General features: G+C 53.4%; 1 protein-coding gene across 5 annotated transcripts in view; it reads left to right on the plus strand.

The window, feature by feature from the left end:
- LOC116433066 (nephrin) overlaps nucleotides 1-15988 on the plus strand; it is a 105540-nt gene that overhangs the window by 32433 nt on the left and 57119 nt on the right. For all 5 annotated transcript variants that reach the window (XM_076369615.1, XM_076369614.1, XM_076369618.1 and 2 more), the window contains exon 4: nucleotides 979-1184. In XM_076369615.1, the coding sequence (XP_076225730.1) occupies nucleotides 979-1184 (206 nt within the window). The remainder of the gene's footprint in view (nucleotides 1-978; nucleotides 1185-15988) is intronic.

Raw genomic sequence — 15988 nt, forward strand, 5'->3', positions numbered from 1 at the left:
TAGTAGATGATGTTCGAAGTATAGAGGCTTCTTCCGATCCGGAATTGGAACGAAAGAGACTCGGCGAACGAAAATTCGAGTTACAGAGCTTCTCCGGCGTGATTGAGACAAACGTAGTTTCGTATTTCGAGGCACGAAGGTTTTTACAGCGAAGCGGAAGAGAACGATGGAAGTTTACGAGTTAAAGAGGTTTTTGAGTTATAGGGGTCCGACGGTACACACGTACGTATAGCGCGCAAGTAAATACATATGATGTTTGTTGGTTCACTTGGTAGTTATGAAGTTGTTCGTGTCGCCGGCTCCGAAAGACGAGGGCGAATCTTTGCTCCGGGGCATTCGAGACTGGACTCTGATACATCTTCTAATGCCATCTCGGAGAGAGCTCGATCTCCAAGGTAAAAGGTTATCCGACTCTCTCGGTCGAGTGCACTTCCCTCGGTCTGTATTGGGTTTGAAGCTCGGGACTCGGGGGTCGAGCAAACTTCTCTCGGCACCGACCCCTCCGACTATGACGAATTGCGAAAGTTGAGTGAAAAATTGGGCCGAGGTTACGTAAGACCAGACTCGCAGCCACCTACGCACGTGCTCGAACGGTGCATCATCCTGTCGTCGTCCGTTCGCTTTGAATTTTCATTTCTGTCCGGTGAATGCAAGCCGGAAACGATGATCGATCCAAACAGTAAATTTAATGCTTTCACCGGCTGAGAAGCTCGAGGCTTTCGGGAACGAGCCGCGTCCAATAAGAAAGTTACCCCAGCCTCTCGCTACCGTGACTAGCGATCGAGCCACGAGGAATATTTCCGAATCGAATGAATTGCTAATGCAATTCCTGGTTCACGGGGAAGTAAAGATTATAGGAAGACGCGGTTGCTAATTACGCGAAGCTATGGCGGAACGTTAGGTAGCATAAAAGCACCTTCACTCCTGAGAGCTTGCAACGACTATAATGATCGATCCGTTGACGTTGTTTTGTTCCAGCTACGACGCGAGAAACCGGCAGTTCGGGAAAGCGAAGTTGTGGAGCGCACCCCATTTCTGGGGAGACAGAGCGTCGTTCAGAGCGAGCCCGCCCGCCCAGTTGACGATCCGAGATCTACGGCAGACCGACGAGGGAGTATACAGGTGTAGAGTCGATTTTCGCAACTCGCCGACAAGAAATTTCAAGGTCAACTTCACTGTCATCGGTAAGTGGAGAGCAACTCGCCTCGCGACCGACTCGATCCGTTTCAATCCCGCGACCGTTCTCGTCAGCGGAATAGCGAGAAGTTCGGCCGTTTCACCGGCAAATAGTCGGCCGTCCGATATCGAATCGAACGACCGTTCGATCGAGTCGCTACTCGAGAACCGAGACAAAACGGGGAGGCGGTCCGTGGCTCGGAGACCGTGGCCCGTAACCATTGAAATTTAAAAACACGATCCGCCTATTTTCCCCTGCTCGTCGAACTTCGCCAGTTTCGCGCGAAACTACCCGGAAACTTATCGGAGTTTCTGGACGTTGCGGTGCCCGGATGGATCGCCGGAAATCGGGGGGCCGCGGAGGAATCGTCGCGGCGTGGCGCGCGCGCTGCGCGGCTTATCGATGCTCGATTTCAAGCGAGATCGTTGATTGGAAGCTAGAACTCGGGGGCGACCGCGCGACGGGAACGTCGCGTTTCGCGGTCGATCGGTTTGTTGAACGTCGACAACTCCTCTTCCTCCGCAACGGACCGATCCGATCGATTGTTCGAACGGCCCGCCGATAATTACGGCGGAACTTTATTCGGCGGCCGGGATTCATCAAGTTCGGACGAGCAACTTCGACGCGGCCCGATTCGACCTCGATCCCCGGACATCAAAGACCGACAACAGCGATACCGGAGAACGTACGGTCCGCCAGGGGAAAAATCGAATCGTGCACAGAAACGGGTGCCTCGTTTTTGTTTCTGTTCTATTTTTTCCCCCCTACGAGCGGCGGCGCTTCGCGCAGCGTGCAGTCTACGATTTCAAAAGGGGTTTTTGCCCGGGCGACGGTTCAGTTTTCGAGGAAAGCTGCGAACCTCCGGCGGAATAATTGACCGATTACTCGGGGAACGGAGCGGCGTGGGCAGCTGTCGTGGCGTAACTCGCAGAGAACAGGCGTATCAGGTTTCGCGTATCAGCCCAGGACCGAAACTGCTGGCTGGCTTCTCCCGATACTTTGTCGAAAGTCTAAGACGGGCCCAGAGGACGTTGCTCTCTTGTCTTCTAATAGAATCGAACCGGTATCGTGGTCTCTGTTTAAGGAGAACCACGCTCCGTACCTCGAAACCGGGCAGAAGCCCAAAGTCCTTTCAGGAAACCCCTAACCCAATTTACTCATCGATCGACTATTAAACTGAGTTAAGCGCCGACTGTCGATTCCGCTCCAAGGAGTACTCGGCGAAACTTTAAGACGTACCTAAAATCTGCCGAGACACGGAACGCGAACAAAGGGGAAGCTCTCGCGGCGTCGCCCGATCGGTGGCAGCGCGATGGTTTTTCCCAGTTTCACCCTTCGAATCTTCAATTTCGAAGGCGGAAAGTTCGCGCGAACGACCTTAGTCGTCCGACTCGAAAGTCGGCGAGCCCCCCCCCCCCCACAACCTGAAACGATGCTGAACGTTGTCGCGACGAAAATTTGATAATTTTATCCGCGACGACTGCAGAGTCTAGAGATGTTTCGCGATATCCGCGGAATAAAGCAGCTTCGCGCTGCCGTTCGCCAAGTTATTCTTGAAAGTTAATACCCGGCGTGTTTGTTCTTCCCGTGCATATTGAAACCCGTGAGTTTCTCGCGAAATCCCGGGGGTTCTTCGCCGGAACTAGAGACGCCTCCGCCGCCACCCGGAGAAGGTCGAGCCACGCTGCAAACTTGCGAGAGAAAGCTGCTGAGGCGTCGAGTCGGTGAACGTTAATCCGATTAGGATTTGGTTTAGATTTTGACAGGGTACGCTGCCCGTCTCCCCTGCAACACCCCGGGAACCATAGTCTAATCGCCGATTACGGAGAAATTAATTTCGTCTTATCCAGCGTTCCATTCAACCCCGTTTCCCGTTCGTCGAACTATCTGCCTCGGCCCACATCGTCTTCGATACGTACCTGAAACTCGATCCTACCGATTCCCGGGGAATCCTGCTAATTCTCCTTCAACCGTTCGCGCAGGATTGTTTTCTCGCCGTGAATTCTATCGCGATTGATCGTAAATTACGCGGAATTTAATATCGAGCATCGAACTTTAGAATTCGCTTGCATCGAACCGAGCGAGGATTCAAAGTTGCGCGCCGACTGCGGAAACGTTAAAGTTGTCGGAAACTTTTCGGAGGCAACGATGCTCGTACGGTCTCGCGTGTAGTTTCGCGACGATTTCGATGGGCGAGCATCGAACTCGCACTCAAACGGATACGGAGCCGCGCGCAAGCCACGGGAATCCACGCGATGCGACGTTTAAGAGGCTTATGAAAGATTATGCATTCGCTCCGTCGCGCGGAGATCGATTGCCGTGAACCCCTAAACGAGAATGATGCCTTCCGACGATGGTACGTTGCTAAAAAGTTCCTCGCCGTCGAGCGTGTTTCCGTATAAGCTTCTTACCTACAATTACTTTGAGACTCGGACGACGGAAAAAGGGGGGAACCCCGTTCGGCCGGGTTAAGTCCGGCATCAAACAGTTGCCGCCGGGCCGATTACTTTGTCGGCTTTGCCCTCGGCGAGCAGACAGGCCAGGGAGGACGCGGACGCGAACGCTCGTCGCGAATTTTTCGCGAAAATTGCATATTCGCCTATCCCGGCGCGCCTCTTTGCGTCGCGAAAGCTTATCGTGTTCCCTCGAAGCGCGGCTAACGACAAAATTAAAGGAAACTCGTCGTTCCGCGCTTCGTATTTCTTCGTATCTCTTCGTATTGTACTTCAGCCCTACTTCGCTACTCGTATTTACGAATTGGTTCTATTCTAGTTCCTCCAGCTCGTCGCGGCGCAAAGATTCCACGTAGTTTCCTTCGAATATAGTGTACTTTGGAAAATTGAAAAGGCTTCTCGCCGTGGTTCGACGTCAAAATTCAATCGGCGCATGCCCGGTAAGATTCTATTTTATACTCCGGGAAATACTTTCGAAACGGGAATAAGAGCGAGAGTGGACGAGAAAGAGAAAGAGAGAGAGAGAGATAGAGAGATCGAATCGAAAATAGGGATTCGTTCTCGGACGAAATTTACCGCGGTTTAACAACATCGTCGTCGCACGCGGCATGCCGCGCGGCGCAGCGCCGCACCGGTTTTTCCTCGAGGCTGACAGCCCCGAGAATAATTTATCGCGCGGCGAATAATGTATCGCCGGCGTAACTTACCCCTATTCGGGGCACAGTTTCCGGAGCAGGTAATGGAGACGCACTTTGCCGAGCCGACACAACGAACGGAGTTTCCTCCGACGAAACAAGGCGAAACGAGAAAGAAGGAACCTTCCGGTGAGAGAGCCCACTTCGCTCTAGGGAGATTACTTCCGCGGACATGCGGTTTCCCCGGTCCTCTAAAGAAATCATGAATCGAGCCTCAATAATGTAGCGACCAATCGAACTCCGCGGAAAGTTGGACGAGTGGTCGAGGCCAATCGAGCCGGGCTCCGCGGCGGATAGAAAGTTTCGCCGATCGCAGGGAGAGAATCGAACGGACAACTTTCGAAGCGCGCCGAATAGATATTGCTCGCCTAAACCTACACACGCCCGGCCGGAAGCGCGTGTGTCTCGTTTATCGCGGGCATTGAATTCCCATGGATTAGCGCCGCCGTAGACGGGTAACGTATGTGTCGTGATTCCTTGAAAATTCATGAAATCGAGCGTTCCCCGCCGCCGGCGTTCCCATCCTTCTCCCTGTATTCGTTCCCGAAGCGCGCCCGTTGTTTCGAAAGTTGAACGTGGATAGCTACGAAAACACGACGTGGCTCATTAGCTGCAAGAACGGCTGCAAGAATTTTAAAATGTTCCGCTTCCCGGGGAGACTGGCTGGATTGATCGTTCGAACGGTCCGGAACGGATCCCTTCGTACGACGACGACGACGACGACGACGCGAAAGCAAACGAACGTGCGCGCTCCTGCCTCCGCCCGTATATTTATCTTGTTTGCTGCGTTCTTAAATTGAATACACGGAAGGAGCCGTTGTAACGAATAAAGCGGAGGAATCAATTGTGTCGGGTATCGATACGTACTCGTGCAAGCGTCGAAGGTTGGATCGACCGACGACCCCGGATCGGCATTGTTCGGCGTAGCCGCGACGCGGCGGAGAGAATCCGAACGGGGAAGCATTCTTTGCCGACGGGGGAAGACTTTCGAATAATGCGTAAAAAATTGCGATCGATCCGAGCCGACGCAACGCGACGCAACGCGACGCAGCGCTGAATCACGGCTGAATTTCAGCCTCGCGTCTCGCGACAAGATGGCCACTCGAGCCGCCTTCACGCTCGCGAAGCGCATGGCCGGAGCGGGACGCGACAGGCGAAAGGAGCACCGATGGGAAGACTCGCGGAAAGTCCAGCTGCCATACTTTTCCACTCCGGTGAGCCCGTTCATCTTCGCGTTCGCCATTCCTTATCTTATGCAACGCGCCGGTTGAAAAGAAGTGGTACACGTTACTTCCAGCGTTCTCCGATTGTCGCCTCGACGATCATCTTCGACAGAACATTCGCCACGTTCCATCGGAGAGGTGGATATTATTTTTACGCGGCAGGGTCGACATGGAGATCGCTTTTCTCCCTTATCGGTCATCCTTCTTCCAGCCCCGGGACCGTTCGCCCGTGAATATCTTCGAGCATAATTTATAATTCTCGATTTCCGGCGACTTTCAATTCCCTGGGAAAAACGGGGGGTCGAGAAAGGATCGAAATGGGGACGGCTCGTTCGGTGTTCGTACGTCCGAGTGTCGTTTGGAAATCGGGAGAACCGTGTAACCTGTTTTTGGCAGTCGAGTTGCTCCCGCGAACCGGAAATCGGCCGCCGTGCCGGCGTCTTGGGTCGGCGGTGAGACACGTTGATTACACCCTGCGAGAAATATCTTTACTTTTGTGACTCTGTTCACCGATATCGGTGGGTATCCGAGAACAGCGGTTATTCGAGTCACGCGTACGATTCCCCAACGTTTCCGATATTCCCGGTTCGGCGTATCCTGTCCGTTGGTGGCTGTTGAACGTGTTCCGATCACAGGTCCTCGGCATTCTCTCCTCTAACGGTCCCACGTTTCGCATTCTGCTCCCCTCAAAGACGTTCCGTTCCGGTCTCCTCTTCGACCTGCGCCCGAAAGGGAGATTGCGTAATCAACGCGCGTCTCAGCGTCGAAATTGAATCCCAATTGTACTTTCCAGAACCATCAAGCTACTCGCGAATCGAGCAGGTCAGCGCCCGCCGCTGCGAGTCCTCCGATTATTTGTATTATTCAACGGAAGTAGTTCTCGGTACGGTCTCCGTCCTACCGCGGAATCCCGTAATTGATACGGCGCCGAACAATCGTTTCCCGTGCGTCTGGTGTTGACTTTGTCGCGTCGCACAGAGGCGATAGATACAGCGGTTTCCGTCCTGTCGTTACACGTCTCGTTGGTTTTAAATTTCAACTGGCGCTCCGGTTTTCTCTCTTCTGGAAAATAGCTTCCCGCTGTTGCACGGAAAACCGAAGCTGCGGTGGGAAGGTTCACCTGAAATTTATCACCCAACGTCCGTTCACCGTTCGCTTCCGCGTCGAGCACATTCCTGCACGAAGTTCGAGTAGCTTCAGAAATTGACGAGTTTCGGAAGATCCGGGACGGTCAGCGAACGCCGCGACCACGCGTGCATCTTTCGAAGTAGCACTCCGTTAAGTTTCAACGGACTCGTAGCGGATTATCGCGACCAAGTTTCCGTATCTCGGCTTAGACGGTTCCCGGATCTCGCGTTTTTCATGAATCTTCGAATCACGATGAACTTCGGCGAAGTCCGCGAATCTGGATCACGCCGCGAGCGTCGCGAGGGAAGCGAAGCTTTCGGGAAATTCCGGGTGGCAGAGATGAAAGCCCGGGGTTGAGGGAACTGTTAAGTAAATCCCGACGCGTCGGAGGCAGCGGGACTTTTAAGTAACGGGAAACTCGGACCGCGGCGCCACCCCTCCCCTTCGCGCCGCGAGGAAACCTGAGGCGGCAATCGGCGCGACCGAGATTAAGATTTAGACCCAAAGCAATTAGCGGGAAACGCACGATGAAAGCGCGGCCGCGAACAACGCGGCGGTTCTTCCGAGGTACAAAAGGACGTACGACGTCGCGATGAAAGGATCGAGCACGGCGGCCCGCGGCGGTCCGCGGCGCGGCAAAGGAGACCGCGTCGCAAAAGGCTGCGCCGTTGTATAGGAGAAATGTAAACGGAATGAGAAAAGGGAAACAGTCATCTGATGCGAGCTCTCGATCCACGCACGGATGGTAATTGCTCGGCGTCCCGTTCCAGCTATTCCTTGTCGTTCGAGGACGGCGGCTCGTGATCGGAGACCGAGATTTCCTGCCGCGATATCCGCGCAGGATCGGCGTACGAATGGCGTACGGTCCGGTCGGACGTCCGTTTTCTGGATGAAACTCAAAAAATACGAATGATAGAACCAAATGCTTCGGACGAAAGTTGTAAGGTATACAGCTAAGCATATGGTGGTTATATTTTTTTTACACTATGAAGTTTCTAAAATTATGACGGATTTTTTACAGAAAGAGGAACGGCAGTTATTTGCACGAAACCGTTACTTTCTATATAAAAATCATTCTGTACAGCAGGGACTACTTAGCAACGCGTTGGCAACCTTCAATTTTTCGTTAGCCCAGTAGCCGAATTTTCGGGTGTTGTCCACAGGCGGCACTGTGCGGCGTCGAGAGAGCGTTCCGAGCGTCGTCGAGGAAAGGAACGATGCCAGTATCCGGGGAAAATGAAGGGTCGTTCGGTAGGTGATTCGAGGATCGTGACCGATAATAACGACAAGCCTCGTATTTTTCCGTCGAGCCACTCCTTCGCTCGTGCTCTGCCTCCCGTCATAACTTTATTCCGTTGCTCGTGTCTCCGCCGCGTCCAACTTTACGACGAGCGTTCGTCGACGGCAGTGCGCCGGGAGCGTGACACGCGACGCAATGGCCGGACATTCCCTTTGTACCCGCAACGACGCAGGTTCAGAGTGCATCGTGTTTAATTCAATAACACGACTCAAAGCGCAAGAGCTCGCGCATTCGTTACATATTAGTGGAGCAAAAGAAATTTGACAAGCTAATCACCCAAAGGTGAGAAACGCGACACCTTCTTCGTACTCGGAGACTATGGACTTCGCGAGGATTCTCCGCAGAATGTTTACCAGCGATTCGAAAGGATACTACACATTCTCAGTCCGTAGAGAGCCGGCGTCCGTCATGTAAGAAGTCCTTACACCTTTTTACGGCTTCGCGTTCCGCATCGAGATCCCGGCCCTTTTATCCCTCGCGAGATGAAGCGGTTATCTTTCGCAGTTGTTTCCGCGTCGCTTTCAATTTCCCACTCGGTCGTTCGCGAAACGGATTCTTCGGTGGAATTCGCTGGCAACGGTTCCGTCCCACTCCTCTGGAACGTCGGCCCGGACGTAAGTCTCCTCGAAAATAAAGGATCGCGTCGCGTTAACGCGGGCTATTCGAAGTGCGCCGCGAGACAAACATCCCCCGGATCGCTCGAGTATCTCCGGGCAAACCTGATTTCAGAAACGTGTCGCAGGATCGCCTCTCCCCCGGGGTTATTCAGGATATTTTCATGCGATCCGAATACGATCTGCAACGGTTCCGGAACACTGTACGCTATCCTCCGCCGTGGGAGTTTCACCAGATTCGTCGCTTTGTCAATCTTTTTGGTTAGCAAGTTCTCCGGAAAAGTTGGCGTATCGACACCTTTGAAAGAGCGTACTCGCTGAGTCGATTTCGCCGACGTATTGTCGCCTCGCGAGACCCTTTCCCGGGATATATTCTTGGCATTTTCCATACCCGGGTACCCAAGGCTGCGCCGGTTTTCCCGGCCGTTCCGTAAGAGCACTCGGAACGAGGCGGAACGTCGACGACGATCGGATACCCCGGACGGTCCGATCGAAAACACGGTTTTCGGTAAATACCATTGTTCCCCGCGTCCCCCAGGCGCGCGGACAAACAGATTCCAGGATGGAAACTCGGAAATTTGTCCGCGGGAGGACGCGGGGAGCGGTCGCGTCCGCCGGCCGACGCGGCGGATGAATAATGGGGAATTTTACGGGCTCGTAAACGATTCCGACGTCCTCGTAACTCACCTCGGCCTCGTTCCCTTCTGTCTCTCGTCTTTTACTTTCAGCTGGCCTCGACTCTCTCCCTTGACATTGTTTCCTGTCCCATTTCGGCCCGACAGTCGCGTCCCTTCCGCGACACCGCCATTCGTTTCCCGTGGCCGGCGGAGGCTCGCTTCCTGCCGCCTTAGCCTGCGCCGGCTGCCGGTCGATCGTTCAATCGCGAACGATCGCGACCCGGAATATCGGGGGTGTGGGGCGTGGGGTGGTAAAAGGGGATAGGAAGACGCCGCGTGCGTCGCGTTTCATTCGAGACGCGATAAATCCTCCGATCCCCGTGCAACGCTCTTTATGGACCGCTTTCGGGTTCGAACGCTCGCTCCGACCCGTCGGACGAATATCTCCGAGATGTTCGAGCGATCGGATTAAATGCAACGCCGAGACCGGGGCCATTCGTTTGTCCCCGGATTACGCAAATATTTCCCGTCCGCCCCATTGCCTCCCTCCTCGTTCTTCTCTTTTCCGCGATCCTTCATCGGCCTCGACGTTCCTATTCGATCCCCCGTCCACCGAGCCGCGCGTGTTCTTTCAAAGGCTGCGTATCGGAGGAGGCGGTGACGGTTAACGGACCTCGACGAATCTTCCGGCTTTTAATTGGAAAAATCGGAAACCGCGAAATTCGTTTGGTGCCAAGTGGAGAGCCTCGGCTATCGGATTCCCGTTTAATCGTGCTCGTGTTATCGAAGCCGGTTCGAAGATACCGGCGGCGGGCTGGCTGCTATCGAAACGGTACAAGGATTTAGAGGGATTCGGTAATGACGAGGATGTTGTACCGTTACAACTGAATCGTGGTAATGTTAACTTTCGGTCGTTCGATTCTTGACCGCCGAATTGAAGTGCCAAAGCGGAAGCGGATCATTCGATGCCCCGTTTCTTATTTAACACGTCCCGTGCCACGGAAACTTCGGTTATATTTTGCTTATGAACTGTATCGAGTTTTTCAATAAAATAATAAGTTATACTCAAGTTTTTATATATTTTGATATTGTTTCTTTACGGCTTCACTGCTTTCTAACGTATACCGCCGACCGTGTATATCCATTAAAAATATTTTCTTACAAACATTGTCGTGAACCGCATGTGGTACACGTGGCACGGAACGCGTTAAAGTTCGAATCACGTTGTCCCTCGCCCCGAGTATTCTCCGAAGTAAGAAATTCGTTCGGCTCATTTTTCACGCGTTAACGAGCAATTTATTGCCCGAGTTTTCAATTATCGGAACAGAGACGGTCCACGTTACATCGGATAACCGAGTCCGTTACACACACTCGTACGGTATCCGTTCGTTGTACGTTCCCCGCGCCGGAACGACGGGACAACGTTGGTTATTCCCGACGGGCTTCGAGAGGCGAGTCGGGAAATATTCGATTAGTATGAGACCGGCGTAAAACGTTTTCGAGATGCAAGTGACGTAACGGACGTTCAGTCGTGCGTGTATATAGATATAAAAAGGGGCAGACGATCCGGAGGGTGATAAAATTTATCACCGTGCGGTGCCGGTTGAGGGTGAACGGTATCGAGAACGATATCGAGATTTATCGCGGCGAACGGCGCGCCGCGCGATTCTCCGGCGTGGATCGGTTCCACGTCTTGGTGCGGCTTCGACCGCGAGCCGCGCGGATTCAATCGAGAACCGCTCGCTCGATACTCGCCCGATACCATCGCTGCCATCGAAAGCTCGTATTATAGATAGCGAGGATCGTTCGCCGGTGCTATTTTCCTGAGCTTCCGAGAACGCAGGATCCATTTGAAAATTCCCATCGTACATAAATTCGCCTCCGCCGCCGAATGTCTTCTGTCTGTCACCGTTTACGGCCGATATTCCACTGTGTCGATGTCTTCCTTGTTCGCTTAGCGGAGGACCCGAATAATTCGAGTACCCGGCTATGAACACGGATCAAGTTGGGAAAATTGTTCGAGATAACTCTCGACGTTCCCGAGATTCCCGGAACTTTCGTGTTTCGGCGAAGAACGCGAAATTTTCGAGTTTTACGTTCTGCGGTCTGACTCGAACTGACCCGAAAATTATCTAATCCGATCCGTCCGGAACTCTGCACCCGCACGTCTCCGTTGCGGAGCGCTAGATAAGAGGCCGGCAGCACTTGTTCGCTGGTAATCCGCTCTCGAAAACCTTAGAGACTTAGAGCGCCGATACGCGCCGCCGGTGTGTTCCCGGTGAAACGATGTTACGACGCGAAGCGGAATTTCCCGGGATAAGAATCAGAGCCGTACGCGCGACACGGCCACTCGGAAACAATACCGGCGCCGGGGAAACCGAAAAATTGAATTGCTCGGCCGAACGACGGAACCACGGATCGCCGTACGCTCGATAAATCCCGGTATCGCGATCGACGTCGCGATACATCGTCTATAGTCGCGTTCGAGTGTGGCTTTTACTACCTTGTAAACTCCTGCCGCCGCCATATTTCCGCGGGAAGGCGGTCGTCGCCGGCCGCCGATCGAGAGGATAACCGCGGAACTGGTGTACGCTCGCGTTAGTCGACGCCCAGAAATAAATCTCCGGGTAATCCGTGATATAAACGGACAATTTAGGGGACGGGCTCTGTCTACTTTCACTGTCTGCCGCGTTATCGTTCGAAGCTGAAAAAGCTGCGCGGCAACGAGCCGCAACTAGGTATGCCGGCTGCTATCGTGTCGCTCGCGATATATTCCGCGCATAAATCTCGTCGCTGCATCGGCGCGCAATACGCGGCTATTATCCGCAGACCTCTGGCGATTCAGTCTGCCGAGTGTCGCGGACGGATAGATTTTTTCGCCGACAAAGGGTCGCATTCTTCCTCTGCGACGTCGACGTTCTCGCGCGGTTGCGTCCAGCGTGCGCCGATCAGACGTTGCCCGACTATGGTCCGCTCGCTCCACTTCGTCTCTTCCGTGGAACGTAATAGCAGCCTCCGGTCCACGGGATTCCGAGAATATAATCCTACGTTCTACGTCCGGTCGAAGGCGACATTCGATTTGATCTCTGTTATACTTGCTTCGGCAACATCCGCTACAATTATTTGCTACATCGGGATTACATCGTACAAGCGCCGATACGTCGCGTATCGGAGTGACTGTATCGAAACCCGAGCGTCGCCGCTGCTGTATTTACTCGGGAGAAGAAGATTCGCCTTACCTCTGTGATTTTTTGCTCGCGATCGGCGAGCGAACGTCTCATCAGCGCATGATACCTTCCGCAGCGTCAACCCATAGACGCGACTTTCGGACGGAAACGTCGGAGACGACAGAGACGCGAACGCGTCGTCCTCCCGTCCCGGAAATTACCGCGCCGGAAATACACGTATTTCCGGTTACACGGACGCGAACAATCATTACCAGCGGAAAGGAAAGGTAAACGATCCCGGGCTTCCGGGTCTCCTTGCTTTAAAGTAACGACGCTGCACTGCAACCCCTCGCGTTCTCTTCGCAAGGATGAGGATTGCTTGTCAAACGCAAACGTTCGACGCTGCGATAAGAAAAATGGAGGACGAGTGACGAGGAGGAAGTAAAAGGAACGGAACGGAACAGGACGGAGTAGGACTCGTGGGACGCGAAGGGGGCGGGGTGAATAAGACCGGAGAGCGTAGGGCGAGCAGATACGCCGGAGCGAGTCCATCTTTCCCGGTCACGTTTACTCGGAGTCGGCAGCGTTCGTAAAACATCCAATTTCCGTAGAAGGCGCAAACCATAAAACACTACGGTGTTTCTATTCCGGTGTGGTGAAACGACGGGCATGCGGGAATCCTCGTTCGGCAAGTTTTATCGTTCGCCGAGTCGGCGGACGGTTTCGTGACAAGCTGTTCGAAAATGAAGGTGTCCGCCGCGACGAAACAGTGCGACGTACTTCGACTCTGAGCACCGTCCCGCGGGAACGAAACGAATCATGGGATTCCCAGCGCGAACCGACGCCGCGTGAATCTACTCGCGGATTAGCCGGGATCCCTTCGCCGGCGCCGCGCAACTTACTCGTTTTCCCACGGAAACCGCCGGAAACTCGTTCCTTTCGGTCCGAGCGAATGATCGTAGATTATTCGCGAAACAGGTGAACGAAGACTCGACGAGACACTCTACGAAGCACGTTCGTAAGATTTAATCGCGCGCACTACGACAGCGCGATTCAAGAATCCAAACTATCGAGTCGCAACGAATTGCCAACGAAACGGACCGGGCTGGGTCTCGACTCGTCGCGGCTAACCTTGGCGAAGCGGCGGCGGGCGATTTAAGAGTCAGATTCGACGAGAAAACTCGGTGCAATTTGTCGGTGGCGTATGGAAATTGTAACACCGCGACCCGAGCCCTTCCCGTTCGCCCCCTTTTTCTCATTCGGCCTGTGTTCGTGCGTTGAATCGCTCGCCGGAATCCCGACGAGGCTGTAGATAAGCTCGACGGAGTTCTTTAATTAAAACGCGTACTTTAATTGTCGCTTCATACATCCCCGGGCGGGGAATAAAAAGCCAAGATATACGGGCGAGCGGATGCGCGGATTGCCAAGAATTTATCGGTGCACGGCTGGAAGATCGAGCGAGTCGAGCGAGTCGAGCGGCGGCGGCGGCCGTTTCCGGAAATAAACAGATTTCCGGCTCGGCGAGCGCGGATCGGGACGGCGTACCGGTAGGACGGTATTTTTCGGTGCTCGCGGGATTGCCGCTCGGCAAATTAGCGCGATTAGAATCAGTAACCGTGCTTAATTGCTCTATCCAACGGCCGGGGGTGGTTCAATTGGGAACGGCGGTTGGGGAGTCGCGGCGACCCGGCCGTTATTGTCATGAAAAATCCACGGGGGAATAGAATTGCGCCGGGGGAGAAGGTGTTTCGGAGAATACACAAAGAAATACGTGCGGCGCATATTCCACCGGAACGGCGGCCGCCATCGCTGCGGCACGCTCGCGTAAAAATAACATCGCCCCGGACGCGGCGCAGGAATTTTCGTAAATTTTTAACGGTAATCGTTACGTGGTCTCGGCCCGATACCCAAGTCACGCAGCCAGTCACCGACGCGCCCGGGGGATGGTTGCTGTCGTGCAACAGCGGACTGCTGTAACTCAACGTGCCGCGGTGCACACGCTCACACGGACGTCCGTCCGTCCGCCTGGCCGCGCTGGATCTGACGCGATCAGATCCGAATGCGACCGTCCGCGCCCCGGGAATTCGACAAACGCGAATCGCCCGAATATTTTCTTACCTCGCGAGCAACGTCGAACATCGTCGGGCCGTGTCGGAGTTCGGGATTCTCGGGATGGCCAGATTAATGTAGGCGGCTGGCACGCGTTTCGCCTGAAAAACAATCGATACCTTGACACGTTCCGTGCGACGAGCACCTCAAGCGTATCATTTATTCGTTCGCGACAGAGACGAATAAGAACGAGTATCGATCGTTCCCTACGAATCTTGTATTGTAATATACTATCCGGTAACATGTGACACGTTACTATCTACATTTAACCCTTTGCACTCGAGAGACTATCAGCCACCACTCGATTTGACCCGGTAAAACTATAGAATGTGATATTTAATGTTAAACTTTTGTGGGAATGGATGTATTTGAATGATGAATGCACGTGCAATAGATGAATGACGCGACTGTGTGTGTGAGCATTCATGCGTTTTGAATGACTGTTCAAAGCATTGGAATATTTAGATTATATTGATTTTCTCTGTATGTTAATAACGTTCATTTTTTTATGAATCTAGAATATTCCAAATACATGTGAAGTTAATGCATGGCGATGAAAGAATGTTCTAGAATCCGAGTATATAAATAGTGTGTGCGTCGTTTGATTTAGTTAGTGTTTTATTCTGAGTTGTCAAGAAATAATCATACTGTTTCTAATAAAATTCTCTTTCTCCTACACTTTGTATAACGCCTCGATACGTGTAACATTCGAATAAAACAGCCTCGTTCCTCAACGTACCGGTGATTTCTCTTCGAATTACGAAGAATATCGTCTTCGCCTCGCAAAGGAACGGTAAACATTTCTAGTAAGAAACATCCGAGCGCAAAGGGTTGAAATTTGAGTAAGGCTGATTTTTCACAGCGCGCTTCCATAGTTCTAAAGCCTCGGCTTCGAAAAGACGGATTCCAGGGAACGGAGAGTCAGCTCGAGTCCGGCTAACCCCACGATCTCCGGACGGCGATGTAACGCCCGGTGTTTAGCTTTCGACGGAACGTGAATGGAAGTAGGACGAGGAAAATCGGAATCACGGTAATCGTCACCGGGTTGTCGGACAAATGCGGCTTTGCGGGAGCAACAGACGACAGGCTTGAATCTATAGACGGTCGGAGTCCATGAACGGGAAAGGAGGACGGTGCGCGGTCGAGCACGTCTTGGTCCGATAGCGTCGGAGAATATCCCGCAAATGGTGCATCCGGATCGTGGCGAGGTAGAGATAGCTGCTCGACGGTGTCTATGTACCGTGCACCTGCATACCGTGGCCGGTAACACAGCCGCCGCTCGGAAAACGTGTAGAAACTGTATACTGCCGGTTATTCGGTAGCTGAGAAACGGGCAAACACGCACGAGTAAACAAATGCAAGACGGATCGTGCATAACGGGTCGTCGACGCGGCGTTGGCGCCCGCCAGCGTCGCTGGAAGAGCCGTCGTTCACCGCGTCAGGCTCTCGCACGTAAAGAGCCATGGCACGGGGGCGGGGGCTGCGACGGCAGCCGACGAAATAAG

Source organism: Nomia melanderi, chromosome 8 (genome assembly GCF_051020985.1).
Source record: "Nomia melanderi isolate GNS246 chromosome 8, iyNomMela1, whole genome shotgun sequence".
NCBI classification, from domain to species: Eukaryota; Metazoa; Arthropoda; class Insecta; order Hymenoptera; family Halictidae; genus Nomia; species Nomia melanderi.